Source organism: Fistularia commersonii, chromosome 30 (genome assembly GCF_037954325.1).
Source record: "Fistularia commersonii isolate RoL2024-O1a breed Wild chromosome 30, RoL_Fcom_v1.0, whole genome shotgun sequence".
Classification (NCBI taxonomy): domain Eukaryota; kingdom Metazoa; phylum Chordata; class Actinopteri; order Syngnathiformes; family Fistulariidae; genus Fistularia; species Fistularia commersonii.
In genome coordinates this window covers 10697313-10715812 of record NC_141313.1, presented here as the reverse complement: position 1 = coordinate 10715812, position 18500 = coordinate 10697313, and the positions used below count along the sequence as shown (strand labels likewise).

The 18500-nt window shown below is 40.2% G+C and overlaps 2 protein-coding genes and 1 long non-coding RNA gene across 5 annotated transcripts in view; 2 read left to right on the top strand and 1 right to left on the bottom strand.

Annotated features, from left to right (window-relative positions):
* LOC147216405 (uncharacterized) overlaps positions 1-4436 on the bottom strand; it is a 31639-nt gene extending 27203 nt beyond the window's left edge. For all 3 annotated transcript variants that reach the window (XR_015109156.1, XR_015109154.1, XR_015109155.1), the window contains exon 1: positions 4212-4436. This is a non-coding gene — a long non-coding RNA (uncharacterized LOC147216405). The remainder of the gene's footprint in view (positions 1-4211) is intronic.
* A 3178-nt stretch (positions 4437-7614) lies between these two features.
* Positions 7615-15242, top strand: serinc2 (serine incorporator 2). Its single transcript, XM_086177937.1, has 10 exons — positions 7615-7763; positions 9783-9944; positions 10468-10655; positions 10748-10827; positions 11400-11537; positions 12437-12606; positions 13152-13242; positions 13327-13477; positions 14444-14659; positions 14726-15242. Exons 1-10 carry the CDS (start codon positions 7725-7727, stop codon positions 14862-14864), a joined length of 1374 nt encoding a protein of 457 aa, XP_086034063.1. The 5' UTR covers positions 7615-7724; the 3' UTR covers positions 14865-15242.
* A 3191-nt stretch (positions 15243-18433) lies between these two features.
* hivep3a (HIVEP zinc finger 3a) overlaps positions 18434-18500 on the top strand; it is a 33556-nt gene continuing 33489 nt past the window's right edge. The window contains exon 1 of the mRNA XM_086178375.1: positions 18434-18459. The gene's annotated coding sequence lies outside the window, so the exon portion shown is untranslated. The remainder of the gene's footprint in view (positions 18460-18500) is intronic.

Below are 18500 nucleotides of genomic sequence, written 5' to 3'. Positions count from 1 at the left end.
ACATGACATGATTTGTCCCATTTGAAAATAAACAACCTCATCAAAAGGAGATACAGGGTTTGGGATCACTACAAAAGCTACTTATAAAATGTAAAGATAGTATTCCTCACTTTGTTGAATTAATTGTGATGTAAATGTAGGGAGTTGAGACAGAGGGTCTGAAGCTCTTCAGAGAGCATTAGTTGTTTCACAGACTTTGAGAAAATATAAATTAATAGATACTTAATAAAAATGCCTTTGCTAATGGGGATCTAGGTAAACAAGGAAACAAAAGGTAGTTCCTATTCAGCACTTAGGTCATTTAACAATGAATGCCATTTGCTACAGTGATGCAAAAACAAACGTACCGCTCAAAGAAAGGTATTTAGAAGCATAAGGAAAAGGATGTTTTTTTGCTTTGCATTGCCAAGTTCCCGATAATGCAAAATCATGAGTATTGGTGAGCAGCATTTTCCTATTTTTGGTGGTATTTTTTCTACCTTTATGTAGCTTCTGTGCTAATGGCAAAGTAGTTAATAAAACACACAATTTGTGTTTTAGTAGCCCCACAGACTCACCATGCAAATGCAAAATTGCTGCATTAAGCAATGTCAAATCTTATCTCTGAAACTTGACCTTGTTTTGCTTCTTGTCTACTTGCCACAATGAGATTTGACAACAGTCTATGACCTTTGAAACTGGGAACCTTAACAGACACGTTGCATTCATGTTTTTCCCAGCACATCCACCAGGAAGCATTTTGACAAAAAGTGGAATAAACTTCCATATTGCAACAACATGTACGCAAGCTGAATGTTTACGGTCATCAGTGAGGCAACTGTAACAACAAAATATAGATAAGGTTCACCTGCCAAAACCGTTGCATGCATGAAATGCATAAAAGCCATACTTAAAGTGAAAAGGAATCTGTGCAGGCAATATATTAAGCTTTGTCTTCCGAATGAAAAAATACTATAATAAAACAGACAAATAGAGCCTATTACTTTTAATCAATATTTTTAAATAAATCGAAATTGTGACCTTCATGGTTCTTGCAATCCGAACAGATTATCTAGGACTTGTTTGGTGACAGCAGACTGACTCGGTCGACTAAGGAGTCCACAGTGATGCTGCAGAAACAACCTTTTTTGGGGAACGCAAGGTTTTTGCCGGCGAAGAAAGTTATATGATCCCTCCACCATGTTCTGGATTGACTGCAGTGCCTCCCACCAGTTGAACCTTATTTCAGCAGCTTGTAGCTGAGATCCCATTCTTTCAGTTAAACCCACGCTTTTTAACTAGGGGAGTTTGGACACTGGGGTTCGTTGTCAGTGTCATTGATCAGCATTTGGGTTGAATGGGGTTGTTATGTTGTGCCAAGTCTATCTCCTGCTAACCCCGACAAGACTGACCCGGTTGACTTGTGTCTTGTCCCAGAAGAATATCATGAGCTCCGGCAAGTCTTTAGTAAACAAGGCTCTCTCTCTTCCTCCTCACCGCCCCTTCGATTGCACCATAAATCTTCTCCCTGGGGCACTGCTACCTTCCAGTCGAGTATAATATTTCCCGTCTGGAAAGAGAAGCCATGGAGAGAAACGTCCACGAATCACTCGCTGCTGGTATTATCTGCCACTAGTCATCTCCCCTGGAGGCAGGTTTCTTCTTAGTAGTCGATACACGGCCGAAGCAAGCCGTCCTTGCCGACAGAGGACTGTTCCAAATCATCAATAATAGGTATCCTTACCCCTCCTGTCGTCAGCATTCGAACTTGCTCAAGATGCTACCGTGTTCTCCAAACTCGACCTCCACAAAGCCTTCCATCTCATTCGGATCCGCCAGGGAGACAAATGGAAGACTGCTTTTAAGGCCCCCATTGGGCACGTCATACACCTGGTCATTCCCTTCAGCCTTTGCAATGCCCCAGCTGTGTTTAAAGCCCTGATTCAAGGCTGAGAAATGTTGGTTCCACAAGCCATGTGTCTCTTTACTCGGTTACATCCTAGAGGGCGGACAGCTTCGCACGGATCCAAAGACGATGAAAGCAGTCCCCAACACCCGCAAAAAGCTCCAGAGGTTCATAGGAAGGTGGCCAAGACCACCTTCTCTTGGTCCCCCGAAGCCAACTCAGCATTCCTGGGCCTGAAGAGGAGGTTCTCCCAAGCACCTGTCCTCATCCAGCCCGACCCCCACAAATAGTTTGTTCTTGGTATTGATGCCTCTAAATCAAGGTTGGTGCGTTCCTATACCAACGCGCGAACTCTGAAGGGGAAACTTCACCCTTGTGCCTTTTTGTCCTGCAGGTTATCCCCTTCTGAGAGGAATGATGATGTCGGGGATCGGGAACTCCAAGCGATCAAACTTGCTTTGGAGGAGTGGCAGCATTGGTTGGAGGGCGCTAAACACCCATTGCTAGTCTGGACCTATCATAAGAGCCTGTCTGAGCTACAGTCAGCCAAATGTCTCAATTTGCTTTTCTTTTCCCGATTCAACCTCTCAATCTCTTATCACCCAGAACACTAAGCCAGACGCCCTTTCCCCCCAATTCTCTGCAGTCAACACGAACAAGACCTCGGCTCTCATCCTGCCACCCAAGCACACTATTGGGGGTCTTTCCTGGGACACTGAGGAGGTCACTAACCAGCAAAACATACGTCCCCACCTCAGATTGCTCTGGTCTTATCCACTGGGCCCACTCTTCCAAGTTCTCTGTCCATCCAGGTATCAGCAGAACCATTTCCCTAATAATCCGTCGCTTCTGGTGGCTGTCCATCCATAAGGACGTTGGGGACTACATTCTTGCGTGTCATGTTTGTGTGCTTAACAAGTCCTCCCAGCGACCACCCGCAGGACTCCTTACAGCGTCTGACCACTCCGAAGACACCCTGGTCAAACATCGCCATCGACTTTGTCACTGCCCCCCCTCCAAGGAGATGACCACCATCATAGACCAGTTCTCAAAGGTGTGTAATGTCATTCCCCTCATGAAGCTCCCCTCAGCCCTTCAAACAGCTCAACTGCCAGTCAAGCACATTTTTCGCCTCCACAGCATCCCCAAAGAAATTTTATCCAACCCTGGACCTCAGTTCATCTCCCAGGTGTGGTGGCAGTTTTGCCTTGCACTCAATGCCAGGGTTCCCCCCCCCGCATTCTTTATCTTGCGCTTCCTCAATAGCTCCTGGTTCCGAATGGTTGACTCCTCTCCAGGTCCTAGTTCCTGTGACTCCTCTCCTCGCCAGGTCATTGTTCCCCTGTGAGACCTCTGTGACATCCCCACCAGGAGACAACCCGGTCCAAACACAGCTCCCCATTCAACTTCCTCACTGGTTCAATACCCCCTGCATTCTTTGTCTTGTGCTTTCTCACCAGCTCCTAGTTCCTGATGGTTGACGCCTCTCCTTGCCAGCTCCTTGTTCCTGAGACCCCTGTGACATCCCCCAGGATTGACAACATAGTCCCAGTGCAGCTCCCCATTCACCTTCCTTAACCAATAAACCCCCTAAGATGCCCTATCTTCCTCAACTGTGACCTGGATGACAAGTGCATGAAACACACATGTACGTGAACATGTAGCTCAGCATGTATGAGGTCCTGGGTTCAATCCCCGGCATCTCCGCTGTAAGTCGCTTTGGATAAAAACATCTGCCAAATGACTGTATTCTATTCTAAGTACATGGACAGTCTAGATTCCATGTACCTCCTCCCCAAGTTATTGTCATGTTTAAATTTGAGGAAAAAAAAAATCTAATTCAATTGAAAGAAAGCTAACAATGCTCTTGATAGGGAGGCTACATAGTGGTAACATAACACTCAATCGGTGAATTATTGAGTTATGACCCATATTATCTCAAACACATTACTTGTGTCTCAACTCAGGCCACTTTTAGAGAGAGTAATCACAATTTATACATCACTTATTGATATTAGTATGGTTCCACAGAGTTTTCCAATCGGTGCAACACTAGTTGGATGACACAGGGATATGAAATAGGCTGGTAGATGAGAGAAAGATGCAGGATTACAGTGTAGTGCCTCTGCAGTAACCCTCACAATATGTCCACAAGCTATAGATCGAGCTGATCTAGAGGACTGGGAATACTCGATATGTCTCAGCAAATACATCACCAATTCACAAGCCTTTATCTGCCCGTGTATACAGACGCACACTGTGACGAGCTACCTGTGGATCACAACAGGTGACCGAGTATTCGATGTGCGTGACGCGGGGGACTCACCGACTAATTGAGCGCGCTTTGCACAGAGAGCAAGACAAAACCGCCCGAGGAAGAAACCTAACCGCCGGCCACCATCTTCAGGGGGTTGACAGCAGAGAAGGTGCGATGAGTCAGCGAGTCCGATCGAGGCGACGTTTCGCACCGCTTCATCACAGCTGCGGGAGCCGCGGCACGGAGCGGCGGCTGCGGTGCAAGCGGTGCTCGCCTGTTCGCAGGTTTCCTGCAGCCACGGGAGCGTGAAGTTACGTGCACTCAAACCGGAACACTTGACAATTGACATTCAAAGTAAAAGCCGAACAAGCCCTTGCGTTTCAAGCACGCTTGCACGTTTGTGTCATAGGTTTTATACCTATGAACATTTCAGATCTACATTTCCCTCTACAGTGTATTTCATAATTCTTCCAAAAATCTTATCTAATCTAGTTGTATTTTTGGCGGCATTTCTGATGTAAAAGTCCAGTCTTGATCATTTGTAGAATATATAGATATAACCATAACTTCCCCAAATAGCGTGATTTATGATCATTTACTTTCTGTTATATTTTAGGGGTTGATGGGAGTTTAGGAAAGTCATTAATTACATTAATGTTCTTTTCAAATAATTACGTATTCCATCAAAAAAATGTGGAAACCAACTAAAAGCCACTTTTAACTATTGTAATGTGTTGTTAGGAGACGGGTTGTAAGACCATTACCAGTATCCTATGCTACTGCAACAGCTGGAACTTTGTGAGCTTCCTATATGCCTAAGGTTAATGAGCCCGATTGTTAGTTTATATGTCCCATGTTAGTACTTCTGTAATGCACTAACCCGTGCTGTATTATGGCATAATGGAGGGCAGCATGTGGAGGCACCACAAGCATAACTGTTCACATCGTGCATTAGTCCAGAAGATTTGCCCCGTTAAAATTGTCGTGATTAATCATTAATGAGTGATCATTAACCTTGAGAACAAATCCATTATTCCTATTGTTAATTGCAACCACGAATACCGCCATGCTATTCTATTATGATATAGCTGAGATGGCACTCTGTCTGGAAAGTAGCGGGTTGTCACTCAACTTCAACCCTTGAGAGCCTCTTCCTGCCTCTGTGAGAGGTGATCTGGAAGACCCAGAGAATGCAAGTTTGGTCTGATACTGATTACTGAAACTGCTCCTCTGTTGATTCACCATCTATTTCATAATAGTCTTATTTTTATACATTTACGCAAAAAACAAGTAACTACCGCTTCACAGTTTAATCAAATGTTTAAATAACCACTTGAAAACAAGACCACAGCAAACAAGTCATATAACTGTTAGCAGTTGAGCCCTGGTGTGGTGTATATTTCATTTTACAAATTCGACACTTAGCAGTCCCCAATATCAGTTAAGTGCAGCCTGACATTGCTTCTTTCTGTACCACTATATTCGTTGTCTTTGGGGCGTCTGCCCCACCCCTTTCTTTATTTGACACAATGATATGTTCTTAGTCTGTCCTCGAAGTCCCATCCTTGCCTGTATGCTCAGTAAACAGTTAAATATTCAGCTCACAGAGCCTTATCGTCCGCAAACGAAAGACCACTTCTCAGTAGACTTCTGCAGATTGACTCTTGCGGGCTCTTCTCGTTCGCAAAAAAACAATCGACTCTTAAACCTCGCTGGTTCATGAACGACACAGCAGTGTCACATCATCAAAATAAATTTGGGTCTGATAATTCCATTATCTTCATTAGCAGCCTATAAAGTGATATCTGGAGCTATTTGGAGAGTATTTTGACACGGACTGGTTCTCTATAATAGAGACAAAGGTCAAGCCAAACTCAACACATAACGATGCTGATATAATTTGAGAGGTAAGTAGTCTCAAGTGGTTTCCTGTCTGTCAATGGAGGTTCTCAGTCGTCATAGGTCTTGGTTAATCCTCGTTGAAATATTTTCGAGACAACTGAACTTGGCTAGCTTCCTGTCGCCCTGCGTTATGTCAGCAGAAGTCTCTGTTGCGCTTTCCACACGATATCATGGTTTCGTTTTCAAGTTGGGTTGCAGGGAAAAAGAAGTTGATCTCAGGGTTAGAAACATGCTACCATTCACTTTCTCAGTCACATGTCTGGGCAATTTAGGTTCTCCAATAAACTTACAGTACTTTTTTGGACTCTGGGAGAAAACACAAGAGCCCATAATGGAGAGATCCTAAGAAACAACACATGATAAAATTAAAATTTAGCATTTGATTTGAAAAGTTTTCAGAGAAAATTTGCAAATTTACAAAGAATAAACTACTGAGAAGGTATTTACTCTCTTATTTTATGCTAAAATCTGAAATTACTTTCTCATGTCTCCACAATGTAAAGTGCAATGACAAATGAAAGCAATTTAGAAAATTAAAAAATGCATAGGGGTTAAAAAGATTTTTTTTCCTAACAATTAACCTTTGTTTTGGACCATGTAATAGCTGGCAAATTAGACCAAAGTCATGTGTGGCTCACGGGTTTACGGTAGTCATTTTAAAACTAAACATTTCTGGTTCGATTCCCGTGATCCTCATAGTACAGAATTTTTCTGGCCTTGTGCTGTATGTAGAACTGAATATGACAATAAGGACCACCATGGTCTGGATGACTGAGAACCTCCACAGACATGACAATAAAGAGCTTTCCTCTTCTTCATCCACTTAAAGGTTTGAATTTTTGTCCATGCAGAAACCAGAAATCTTTTTCTTTTCCTTAAGGTTGTTCCCTTCAAGAGTTCACAACAGTGAATCATCTGCCTCCATCTAGCCCTGTCCTCTGCATCCTTCTCTCTCTTATACCAAGTAACTACCTGTTGCAATGCTGCAAAGCAAATACTGCCATCTGTAGTACTATTTCATGGAATGAAACCATAATGCTGCTGAAAAATATGAACGTCTTCTCTTGTTCCTTCCTATAACTTCATTGTAGGGGTCATCAACTACTCTTTACTACCACATCTCTGCACATGCATTATGCTCTTCAAAATAAACCCCAGCACACTTCTCCGTTCTTCAAGAATCCTTTCACTCTTTAAAATCCTGTTGAATTACCTTACCTCTTACTACCTGAGTCGCGCTGCTCGCTCTACCTCCACCTTACCCTGCATTTCCCTTTACTCCTGTCGACTTTTCAGTATTTTGATTATTCTGTATTTATATACACTGCACTTCTTCATTCCAACATCAAGTCTCCTTATCTACTTTCTTTCCAGATGACACACCAAGTACCCCACTACCTGTCTCCCTGTTCATATTAGCTGCATTTGTAATAAATGTCATCGTATAATAATGAGGAGGGAAAAAATATATGATGTGACATAGAAATTGTAGAAAGCATCCAAAAGGAAAAAAGGTTACCTTTATGACATACTCCCTGCTGGAGGGTGGCGCTAATACGCCTTTAAGTTCGCTTCCACTCTACAAAACTACGAGAAGAAGGAAAAACAGGAACGACGATCTTCATTTTTGAACTTTTTAATCCTTCATTTTGTTAACGAGATCGTCTTATTTTCGAGGTCATGGGAGCTTGTTTGGCTTTGAGTTCCCTCGCAAGCTGTGTGAGTATCTTTACGTATAATATTTGTATACGATATTGAAAATCATTGCTGTTCAAAAAAAAACAAACAGTTTCTCAAGGAATTAAATCTCCGAGCGCAGTTCATGAATCTAACCGAGTACGTCGTGTCTAAACTGTCAACGGCTGATATTTTATTCGAGTAATTCTACATTTTACACACAGAATTCTGAATATCGTTACACGTTAATTTAAACATGACGTCATGTCCCAACCGTCCGGGATACAAATACACTTGAACTTTATCCAGAATATTCCACGTTAAGTTTGGACTAATTTCACCGTCGTCACAAATCCAGCGCCCCGCCCTAAACCTGCTCGACGTTTGTATGATTTCTAATTATCGTCACCGTAAAAATGTGCCTTTCTGTCTTTCCCAAAGTTGTTTGAACACAATGTAATTCTATTATATCGTCTCTTAAAGCGTTTTAGGTACAATAAAGGGCGCGGTTTACTGCGTTTCCACGTACTTGTAGTGCTTCGCTGTTGACTTCAATTACTTCATGAATGTTTCCATTGATACCTGGTGACTCATAACAACTACCGAAAAAACAATCTTTTTAAAACTGCCTCGGGGATTTCGAGAACATTTTCTTATTTGTTTGACACCAGTGTGGTTTAAGACTTGACACGATGACCAATAGCCTTTGTTTATTTTGTGCATGTTTTTTTTTTCCAATTATTATTTCTCTAAAATTAGAACTTTGGGAAGCATCAGTGTACAGTCTCGATTGACTGTAATTTTAGACTGATGTCAAGCAAAGTATAAGAATAAGGCTGGTTGATTTGTTTTTGTTTATGTTTTTGTGTGTATGGGTGGGTAGGTGTGCGTGTTTTTTTGACGCATGCTCTTGGCAAGTCCTGTATTCAAACTACAAATCAGACTACAATAAATAAGAATCATACATGTATCACAAATGTATGTCATAGTTAAAAAATAGAAAAAAAGATTGATTTAAAAAAGTTGAAAGTATGGTTTGCTCTTTTACTGGATTAAAGAAATATTACTGAAACCAGCTAATAAAATGTACAATTCATTTCTAATAATCAGTTTGTGAAATTATTGATAAAAGTTTTGCTTATAAAAATTGCCTTCACTGGCTATAAAAGGCAACTGACACGTGAGTCCTGATTTCTTTCATCATGTTCAGAGTAGCTTGGTAGCTGGTTTAACATGTTTCTCCAACCAACATAACATGAAATCTAAGACACAGCTGAAAACAATTTAGATTTGTGCTTCAAAACAAAAAAGCGTTTTCATTTTGACAACATGAGTCATTATGTAGTATGACGAGATGAGATGAGATGAGAACAACTTTATTAATCCCGAAGGAAATTGTTGTGCCAGAGTTTCAACTAAAAACATAACAGTAATAGATAATTGTAGAAAGGAGGAAGAATAAGAAATATAATGAAATATAAATCGTCTTAGCTGTTAGCAGTAACTACAAAGATAGAAGATGACAGGTCACATCATCCCCTCCTGAAGAACACATGATTATGAGAGCCTGAAACGAAGGACCATCATTGTCTGCCACATTACTTGGAACAATCAACTGCAGACACATTGAAATATTCACCATTCCCTGAGTTCTCTGTAACTAAGCAACTGACCACAGACTCAGGTTCCTGTTTACTTGTGCTAAAGAAAACACACTGCCTGTGAATGGCCATGACTGTGTGGACAGATTACCTCTGGCTGCAGTACAGGTCTTTTATGTTTACACCGTTAATTTTAAAGGATGGCATGAAAATTAATGGAATTACATTTTAGGGTGCCACAGATTATAGCTCTGGATGATGGTTCTGAACCGGTTTAATTCAGAAAACACCATAGAATTCTTTCATGTAATCAAACTACACATGTTTCTAGTACATGTCCATACGGCATTTTATTAACCAGACTGATAATTTTTGGAAATTTTCTGTATGTGTGTCATTGCAAGTCATACATCCATTTGCCTATCTTTCTCCGGCACTAATATCTTGTTTGTCTCTTAAGGCATCATGTCTGTGCGGATCAGCTCCTTGCCTCCTGTCGTCATGTTGCCCTTCAACCTACAACTCCACCATGAGCCGCCTGGCTTTCTCTTTCTTGTTGCTTCTTGGAACATTGGTGTCCATCATCATGATCCTCCCAGGCATGGAGGAGAATCTCAAGAAAGTGGGTGATGGATTCGGAAAGAATTTTTTTATTCACATGAAATTCAAATTAGATTGATACAGGATTTTAGAATTTTTATACATATCATTTTGTACTATGCGATATTAGGTTGGGGCATACAAGATATAGAATGATGTTATTAAGGAAAAGCTGCAACAGATATAACTTTTCATCTTTTTTTCACAAATCGATCTTTTGCTGTTAATTAGATTTGCCGTACCACAATTGAAGTACTTCAGCTGAGTGTGTCCGTAACTTTAAACTCATGTCACTTTAAATCTTTGTAAAAACCCTCAGAATAAACAATCCATCTAAACAATAAGTCTGGAAAAACAAACTTAGCGTTTTACCGGGCAGATTTGTTTTTCACCTATCTAGTCCAAAATTCAATAGACCAGTTTTTAAATTCTTAACCCAATTAAGTGCCACTAAAAAGGAGAAAAGATTTCATGGATTGTGTTTAATAATACTTAAAATGTTAAGCCATTGTTTTAGTCTGATCCCTGCTACTTTCACATGTCAGATCCCAGGCTTTTGTGTCGGGGGGTCATCCATAGTGGGCATTGAGAATAAGGTGAATTGTGACATCATCGTTGGCTACAAGTCTGTCTACCGGATGTGCTTCGCCATGACCTGCTTCTTCTTCCTCTTCTGCATCATCATGATCAGGGTGCGCAGCAGCAAGGACCCTCGGGCTGCCATCCAGAACGGGTTGGTAGATTTACGGAAACTCTGTGCCGGTGCTTCTCTCTGCTGGCAGGACATAGGGACTGCACCACATAACTGTGTTCATTTCTTCTCAGCTTCTGGTTCTTCAAATTTCTGGTGCTCGTTGGTTTAACTGTGGGAGCATTCTTCATACCAGATGGCACTTTTACCACAGGTAGTAACACAAAATAGTCATTATCATTATTATTGAAACTAAATACAGGGTGCCAAGATTCTATAAATCTTATCATCTATTTTCTGTTTAGACTAGTTTCTAGCACTGGCTCAAAGAAACAGGTATGGATATATGAAGATTAAAACACAATTGGTTGTATTGTCTTTAACAGTACCTTAAATGGTTTCAGTAATATTTTATTCAACTTGGTTGCCAGGTTTATGCTACCTAATATAATTTCAGCTAATTGTGATAGACCTGTTGTTTGCTATTTGCAGTTTGTTTGTTGCCACAGAAGCACACCAAGGGTATAAGTGAAACCATTAGATATTATCATCAGATAAATAGCCTTTTGTATTGAGTGGCTGTTGCCATAAACAAATCCCGTTAATAAAGAAAAGTCAGCCCTAATATCCATCCTACATATATATACACAGTGAAAAAAGGTTAAAGGTTGAATAACTCCTTATTAGGAATAACTCCTAATTCTCAATGTTTCAGATAAAATATTTTGTCACAGGGTTGCAATTGGGTGATGGGATCTGTGTGTTTGTGTGTGTGTGTTGTTGCAGTGTGGTATTACTTTGGAGCCATTGGTTCCTTCATCTTCATCATCATCCAGCTCATTTTGCTTGTTGACTTTGCCCATTCCTGGAATCAGTCCTGGCTGGAAAAAGCTGAGAATGGCAATACGAAGTGCTGGTTTGCAGGTATACGCACACACACACACTCATACGCTACACTTTAAAGTGCTGCTATTCACTGTATGCTACAAAACACAGCTTGAATCGTAGATGTTTCACACATCTTCTCAGACATTATATATGTCTTATAGAAGGTAAGCCGGTGTAAAGTAAGCTTATTCTGCCCAATTACAATAATACCACCCATGAAGAATATGTTGAAAAATAACTATTAATTCAGTGAAGTCATTCTGTTGTGGAAAAGTCTAATTTTCAGAGGTTGATTTGATAATCATGTTTAATTGAATCAACCCGTTTTTTCAACGAGTTTTTCCCAATTAGGCACATTGTTTGTCACCGTCAAAATCACTCATTATGGTTCCATTGTTCCAGTGTATTTGCATGTCAAACCTAAAAACATAAGTTTTTATTACACTGATAGGATTTTGCTACCACTAGTGGACATAAAAAGTCTATGTAAAGTCAAATTAAAAAGTCTTTAAATACATATGAACAAAATCAAACATATTGCAGCAATTGGACATATTTAAGCAAAAGATATTACCTTTTAAGTCAGAAATGTATGATTTAAGAGACACACAGGAGTGTGTAAAGCTGGATACCAATTCACTCACAGAAGCAGACTAGCCTTAAAAAACAACAAACATGAAAAACTGTCCTTTTAATAGCTCAGTATTGTATGTAGTTTGAAATTATGATTTATACATGGCAGCTGGCACAGTTACTATAGAACACAATTTTTTATGGTCTATCCATATATGTATGTATGATTGGCTCTCTGCTACATATCTCAGACAGTTTGGCAATCATTCAAGAGAATTTAGTTTTCTTCAATTATGACACATTGCCTGATATTTCTTCTTAAATGACTCGCAAGAAATAACAATAGCTATTGTTTCTCATAGCTTTGCTGAGCTTCACCATTCTTCACTATGTCCTGGCTTTCACTGCTATGGTGCTGCTTTACATCTTCTACACCCAGCCAGACGACTGCACGGAACACAAAGTGTTCATCAGCCTCAACCTTATCTTCTGTATAGCCGTGTCCATCGTGTCCATTCTGCCCAAAGTCCAGGTAATTTAAACAGTCAAGGTGGTAGGGAGGCGTTAAAGCAGAGGTTTCAATACACATCTTTCATTAAACATTATGAAAGCATGTGGTTGAATAAGTAACTTTTACGTCAAGGTAGGAAAGCTTAGACCCTCAGTCCTACTTGTGTAAAAGGTATTTATCAGTATTTCTAATAACTTTCATATTAAAGTCATTATGATGCACAGAATTAATTATTGGTAAGGTTTTCATCCCATAGCTTGTCTTATGTAATTGTACATGGCTTTTCGGTGTCCTATATTTTGGCCTATAAAGAGAACCGTCGTTAAAATAATCCCGTTACTGTATACGAAATACTTGTAAGAGCACGTGGAAATTCAGAAAGTACCATCTATTACTGATCTATAGCAAGAGTAAATTGTGTAGTAACCAAGCAGCAGTGGAATGTCTGCATATGACAGTGCTGCCTCAGTCATATGATTAAAGATTTGTGAGTGTATGGTAGTACAGAGCCAAGACTGCAGCAGTCAAGTAGTAATGTTAATCCTTCATCATGGATCTTGCTCCAGGAGGCTCAGCCAACCTCTGGGCTCCTCCAGGCTTCGCTCATCTCCCTTTACACCATGTACATCACCTGGTCGGCTATGACTAATAACCCAAGTAAGTTAAAGCATTAGATAACATTTGATTAATAAAGTTTCCCTCTTTTACACCTCTGCAAACTGTGTGTTTTTCCTTCATCAGACCGCAAATGTAATCCCAGTCTTTTGAGTTTGGTCCAGCCCTACAGTGCTACCCCACCACCTGGCCCAGCACCTCCAGTAAATGTCCAATGGTGGGATGCACAGGGCATTGTGGGACTGACTATCTTCTTATTCTGCACTCTCTATGCAAGGTATGTTCAAACCTGTTGCCCCATTTACTGTTTTATGATCCTGGTTCAGCAAAGACGCCATTAGAGCAGAGGGATGATATCTGTTTGAACTGCATCTCCACAACAAAAGGGAGAGAGAATGGTAGTTTTGGTGTTCTGCTAAGCTAGCCTCAAGAAACTAAGCCATGCTCACTGTCCACAACTTCAGCTTGATTCAACTGGTGATTTACATTCCAATTAGTCACAGGTTTTGCCCTCTTACTCAGATAAATAGTGTCTCAAAATACATATTGAATGAAAAAAGTAGTAAACCTGATGTGACAGATGTTTTAGCAGATGTTCTGTTACAGCAGAAGCTGCCATGCTTTTATCTTCCTAATCAATCAAATGAATGGGCCAAAGAATTCTAGCCCCTACTTTGTGCAAAAACTATACAGAAACAGAAATATCCACATCGTATATGTAAAGTTTATTCAGTTTTTGTGTCTCTGAAAGTTGTTAGTCATCCAGGTTGTGGAAGTTTATTGACCAATCTATCATGGCAACAGGATGATAAGATTTGTTTGTATTTGCATCCTTTTTAGATTTTTCTCTTGTTTGTTTCCTGTTAACGCTTTCAGCAATTTTGTTGAGGATCTGGCAAAAAAGGGTCACTTGTGGAATTTTTTTTTCATAATGAAGAAATTGTCTAACATCTAATTCATCATTATTACTTGGTGAAACATGTCAAATTGCTGCACAAAGAGGCTCAGTGTGACAGGGTAACTGACCATTTTCCAGAAACTATAAATTCACTTATTAAGCATTGAATTGTAAATCATATATCCAGGGTTTATACTGTTCGTGGTTAAAAAGCATGTTTCATACTCAACAGAGAAGACAAGTGGTTTCAGGTATCAAACCTTGAGCCCAGAGTGAACCGGATGGACTGAACAATCTTTCCCTGTTTATAAGTGATTGGAATGACACTGTTCTCTGGTACCACAGCATCCGCTCATCAAACAACACCCAGGTGAATAAGCTGATGCAGACAGAGGCCAGGGAGGGACTGACTGTCAACTATGACTCCCCTACCATGGAGGATGGTGAGCGCCGCGCTGTGGATAATGAGGAAGATGGAGTGACATACAGCTACTCCTTCTTCCACTTCAGCCTGCTGCTGGCATCTCTCTACATCATGATGACACTCACCAACTGGTACATGTAAGTGTCTCTCATCTCCTTGTTGCCAAACCACCGACTCGCCCCCTAACTGTCATGCCTCTCCAGGCCAAACTTGGACTACAAGGCCATGCAGACCACTATTCCAGCTGTGTGGGTAAAGATCAGCTCAAGCTGGATCGGCCTGGCCTTATACCTATGGACACTGGTGGCTCCACTTGTGCTTCCTGACCGAGACTTCAGCTGAAGCAGCTGACCGCTACTTCACTTCCTGGCTGCCTTATGTCAAGGTTGTAAATCAATATGTTTCTTATGCTATAGCCTTCTTTTTATTCTCAGGTTACTCTTTTCTGTAGGAAAACACAATCCTTTTTTTTCATAACAAGCCAATGGAAATTTGACTGTTTAGTAACTGGTCTTTGCATATGATCATTTATGTGTATTGCTCTATCATTCCATATAATTGACACTCAAGATCTTGTTTGTGCCATCACCAGCTGAATTGCATGTTTACATTTTTGTGCACAAAAGTATTTTGAGGGAAATTTTTTATCTTTGATATTCATTTTTGGAGGATTTTAACTGTTCCTATTAAAGTGCTCAATAAATACGTTTCTAAATCAGATTTTAAATTTGTATTACCGTCAGTTTGGACAATTTCTTTCTTGACCTCCTTGTTACCTGCTGGAAAGATATTTTTCATTTTATAAGATATGATGTGATCATTTTCTTAGATATGATTAATATAAGACCATCTTGCCAAACTCTGTTCAATATGGCTTGTCTGAGTATCATAATTTGCATCAAATGAGGATTTCTGTCATGATAATAGGCCAGTGTGTGATTTTTAAAATTACCCAATCTCCACTGCAGAAAAATCCTTTTTGGTAGACTCATTCTACATCTTGTGAATCATTAATGACATTTTTGCATAGAATTTGAATTCTCAGTTTTTCCCTCATAGGTTTCTGGTCATAATATGGTAACTATAGATTCATTTGTTACACATATTTAGCTGTTGCTGATTTTACAATGCTTTGAGACAAACAGTGAGACGAATTATCTTGTTTTGTAATTCCGTAAATTCCGGACTATAGAGCGCACCTTTATGTATGTCACACCTACTTATTTTTAAAAGAAAAAATACATTTTACATGAATAAGCCATACTAAGTCACAGGTGTCCCTGTTGAAACATGAGATATTAATGCTGCAAGATGTTACAGGAAAGATTTTTTGGAAAACTTGTAATTAAATAAATGACATCAACCTTTAGCTTTTTTTCAGAACAGATGGCGAAGTTTCTTGCAGCAGCTCTATTTCCTTCTTCGACAGCCAGACTGATCACTTTCAACTTGCAAGCTGCACCAAAGGAATTTTGCGCATCTTTTTCATGGGGGGGGGGGGTGTGCAATAAGTTCTAAATGGCTGATCTGAAGAATTATCAGAAATGCGAGTGAGTTTGCTGAAACGGTTTGATTTGTCCATTGTGACGGTGTTGGCAGAAGGAAGCTAACATAATTACCCGATAAAAAATCCATAAATTAGCTGCATTGTTGTAAAAGCTGCAGTTCTCAAAGCGTGTGGAAAAAAAGTTGCGGCCTATATGCTGGAATTTACTGAAGTAATAATGAGGGGTGAGTACTGAAACTCAGTAAAAACTTAACACAAGTCATAAGGAACAGCAAACAAGTGTCTTCAAATTTGCTTTGAAGACATTCACAGAGCAGACCCACTTGATGGGAAGTGGCAGGCTGTTCCACAGAGTTGGTGCATGAAAAGAAAAGGCTCAATAACACTGCACTTCAGTTGTCTTACTTACCCCTTATTCTAGCTGATAATACTAGTCCAACAGAGTTGAAGCATTCAGTAATGCATGGTTTAAAAACAATCATCTTTAAAATGTGATTGGAGACTGACAGGGACAGAGGATTGTGTTTTTCGCTGTGAGATCTAATTTCATGGGTAAGTAAAAGTAGGGGACAGTATGTGATAGGAGTTGAAAATTATGCTAAGTGCATCGAGATAGGTTATTTACTCACTCACTACTTCATTCAGTGGCTGTCTAAAAGTATTTGCACCAAATGTTGTGTATGAGCCCCTTTTGGTGAAGTCTGTCCGATTGCCATCAGTTGTATACTCCAGCCACAGAATCATATTTCTGGTCTTTCTCTAAGGGTTGAGCATTGCAAGACCAATAGAAAAGAACTATGATTTAGGGGACAAAATTCATCCAAACTAATCTTCATTATGATCACAGCCTTTTTGATTGTTAGGATGCAAAAGACTGCATCTTAGTGAGATAAATTTTTACACTTTAAAGAAGACATGTATCAAGAGTTTATAAGAAGCAATATGCCACATGTTTCTCATGACAGCATTTTATTTGGAGAGATGTTTAATCATACGTTATCGGCCTATAAAAGTTGTTTAAGCAGCATAGCGGCACAGTGGCAAGTGCTTCCGCCTCACAACAAGAAGGTGCCTGCTTTGATTCCAAAAGAGGGACCTTCGGATTGCTCTGTTTACATGTTCTCCCCGTGTCTGTGTGGGTTTCCTCCCACAGTTGAAATCACACAGTCAGTTAACTCTGGACCCTGAATTGGCCAGATGTGTGGATGAGGATGAGGGAGTGAATTGCTCTATATGTAGCCATGTGATTGACTGGTCACCAGAGCAGGGTGTATCCCACCTCTTACCCATTGACAGTTGGCATAAGCCCCCTTCTTGCACCCCTAAATGTGGGTTAAGCAGAATAAATAAAAATGCAAAAAAGTCTGTCCATGATCTACTGTTTATCTTGCACAGAAGATGCTGGAGCCTATCACAGCTGACATCAGGCCAGTCAGTCATAGGATCACATAAATAGACAGCACTCACATGGTACATTGAGGCAATTTTCCCAACATCAGAATCGAACCAGGGTCCTTTGTGCTGTGAGGCCAAAGCGCTAACCATTGCACTACTATGTGTTAAGGAGTCAGTGAATGAAAATTTCTAGAAAATTTCTAAGCTTAAGTACACCATTAAGTCTTGTTACCTGGTGTCACACAGTGCTTATGCGACCTGATTGTCAATAACTTCCGAAATTAATCATGAGGTTATGTATGGTTATGTAAAGCCTATTGATGCAGGTGGAAAGAGAAGACAACTCTGTCATTTCAGTTATTGCAGAACATTTTCATTCCAAATGTTCAGTTTGTGTATGTTGTTTTCTAGATAGGTCACAATTCCCATGTCCCAAGTTATGATGGAGTCCATTCTTCAATGGCCCATACATGTGTGTTGGCAAAAGTGGTCAGATAATCCACCACCCGACGGGTGCTTAACTTCAACATTCATTCTTTTCGCTTTTGAAAACATACTGACATAAAGCTTGGAGGAACACATTTAATTTACAGTTACGATGTGATAGTTGTGATTCGTATAAGGAGCCAAACAGCCAGGGAGCAGTCAGGATGTTGTGCTAAATTAGCATAATTCCAGTTGTCCGAGAGGGAGGGGCTGGATGAGGTGCCTTGAACAAGAGAGCTGAAATGATATACTGTTTCCGGTTTGAAATTAATGCACATTATACCAAAATCCTATATCATATGATTCCCAACAAAATAGTCGTAATTATTTTTTTAGGACTATACACTTGATGACCGGTGAACTAAGAGACAATCGGGTCTGAAGCTCTCCTCAGTCCCTCAGTATACATATTACAAATACCCTCGGATACTGCTTTTATTTTCAAAAAACTATTGATAATTTCCGGGTTCACCGTGCTGAAAATCCTTGATCTTGATGCAGAGTTTGGACAACCGAATCCGCACCGCAGATAAGTTGAGCATCCTGCAGGTAATAACCCAGACACTGGTTGTGTCAGAAATATTACAACG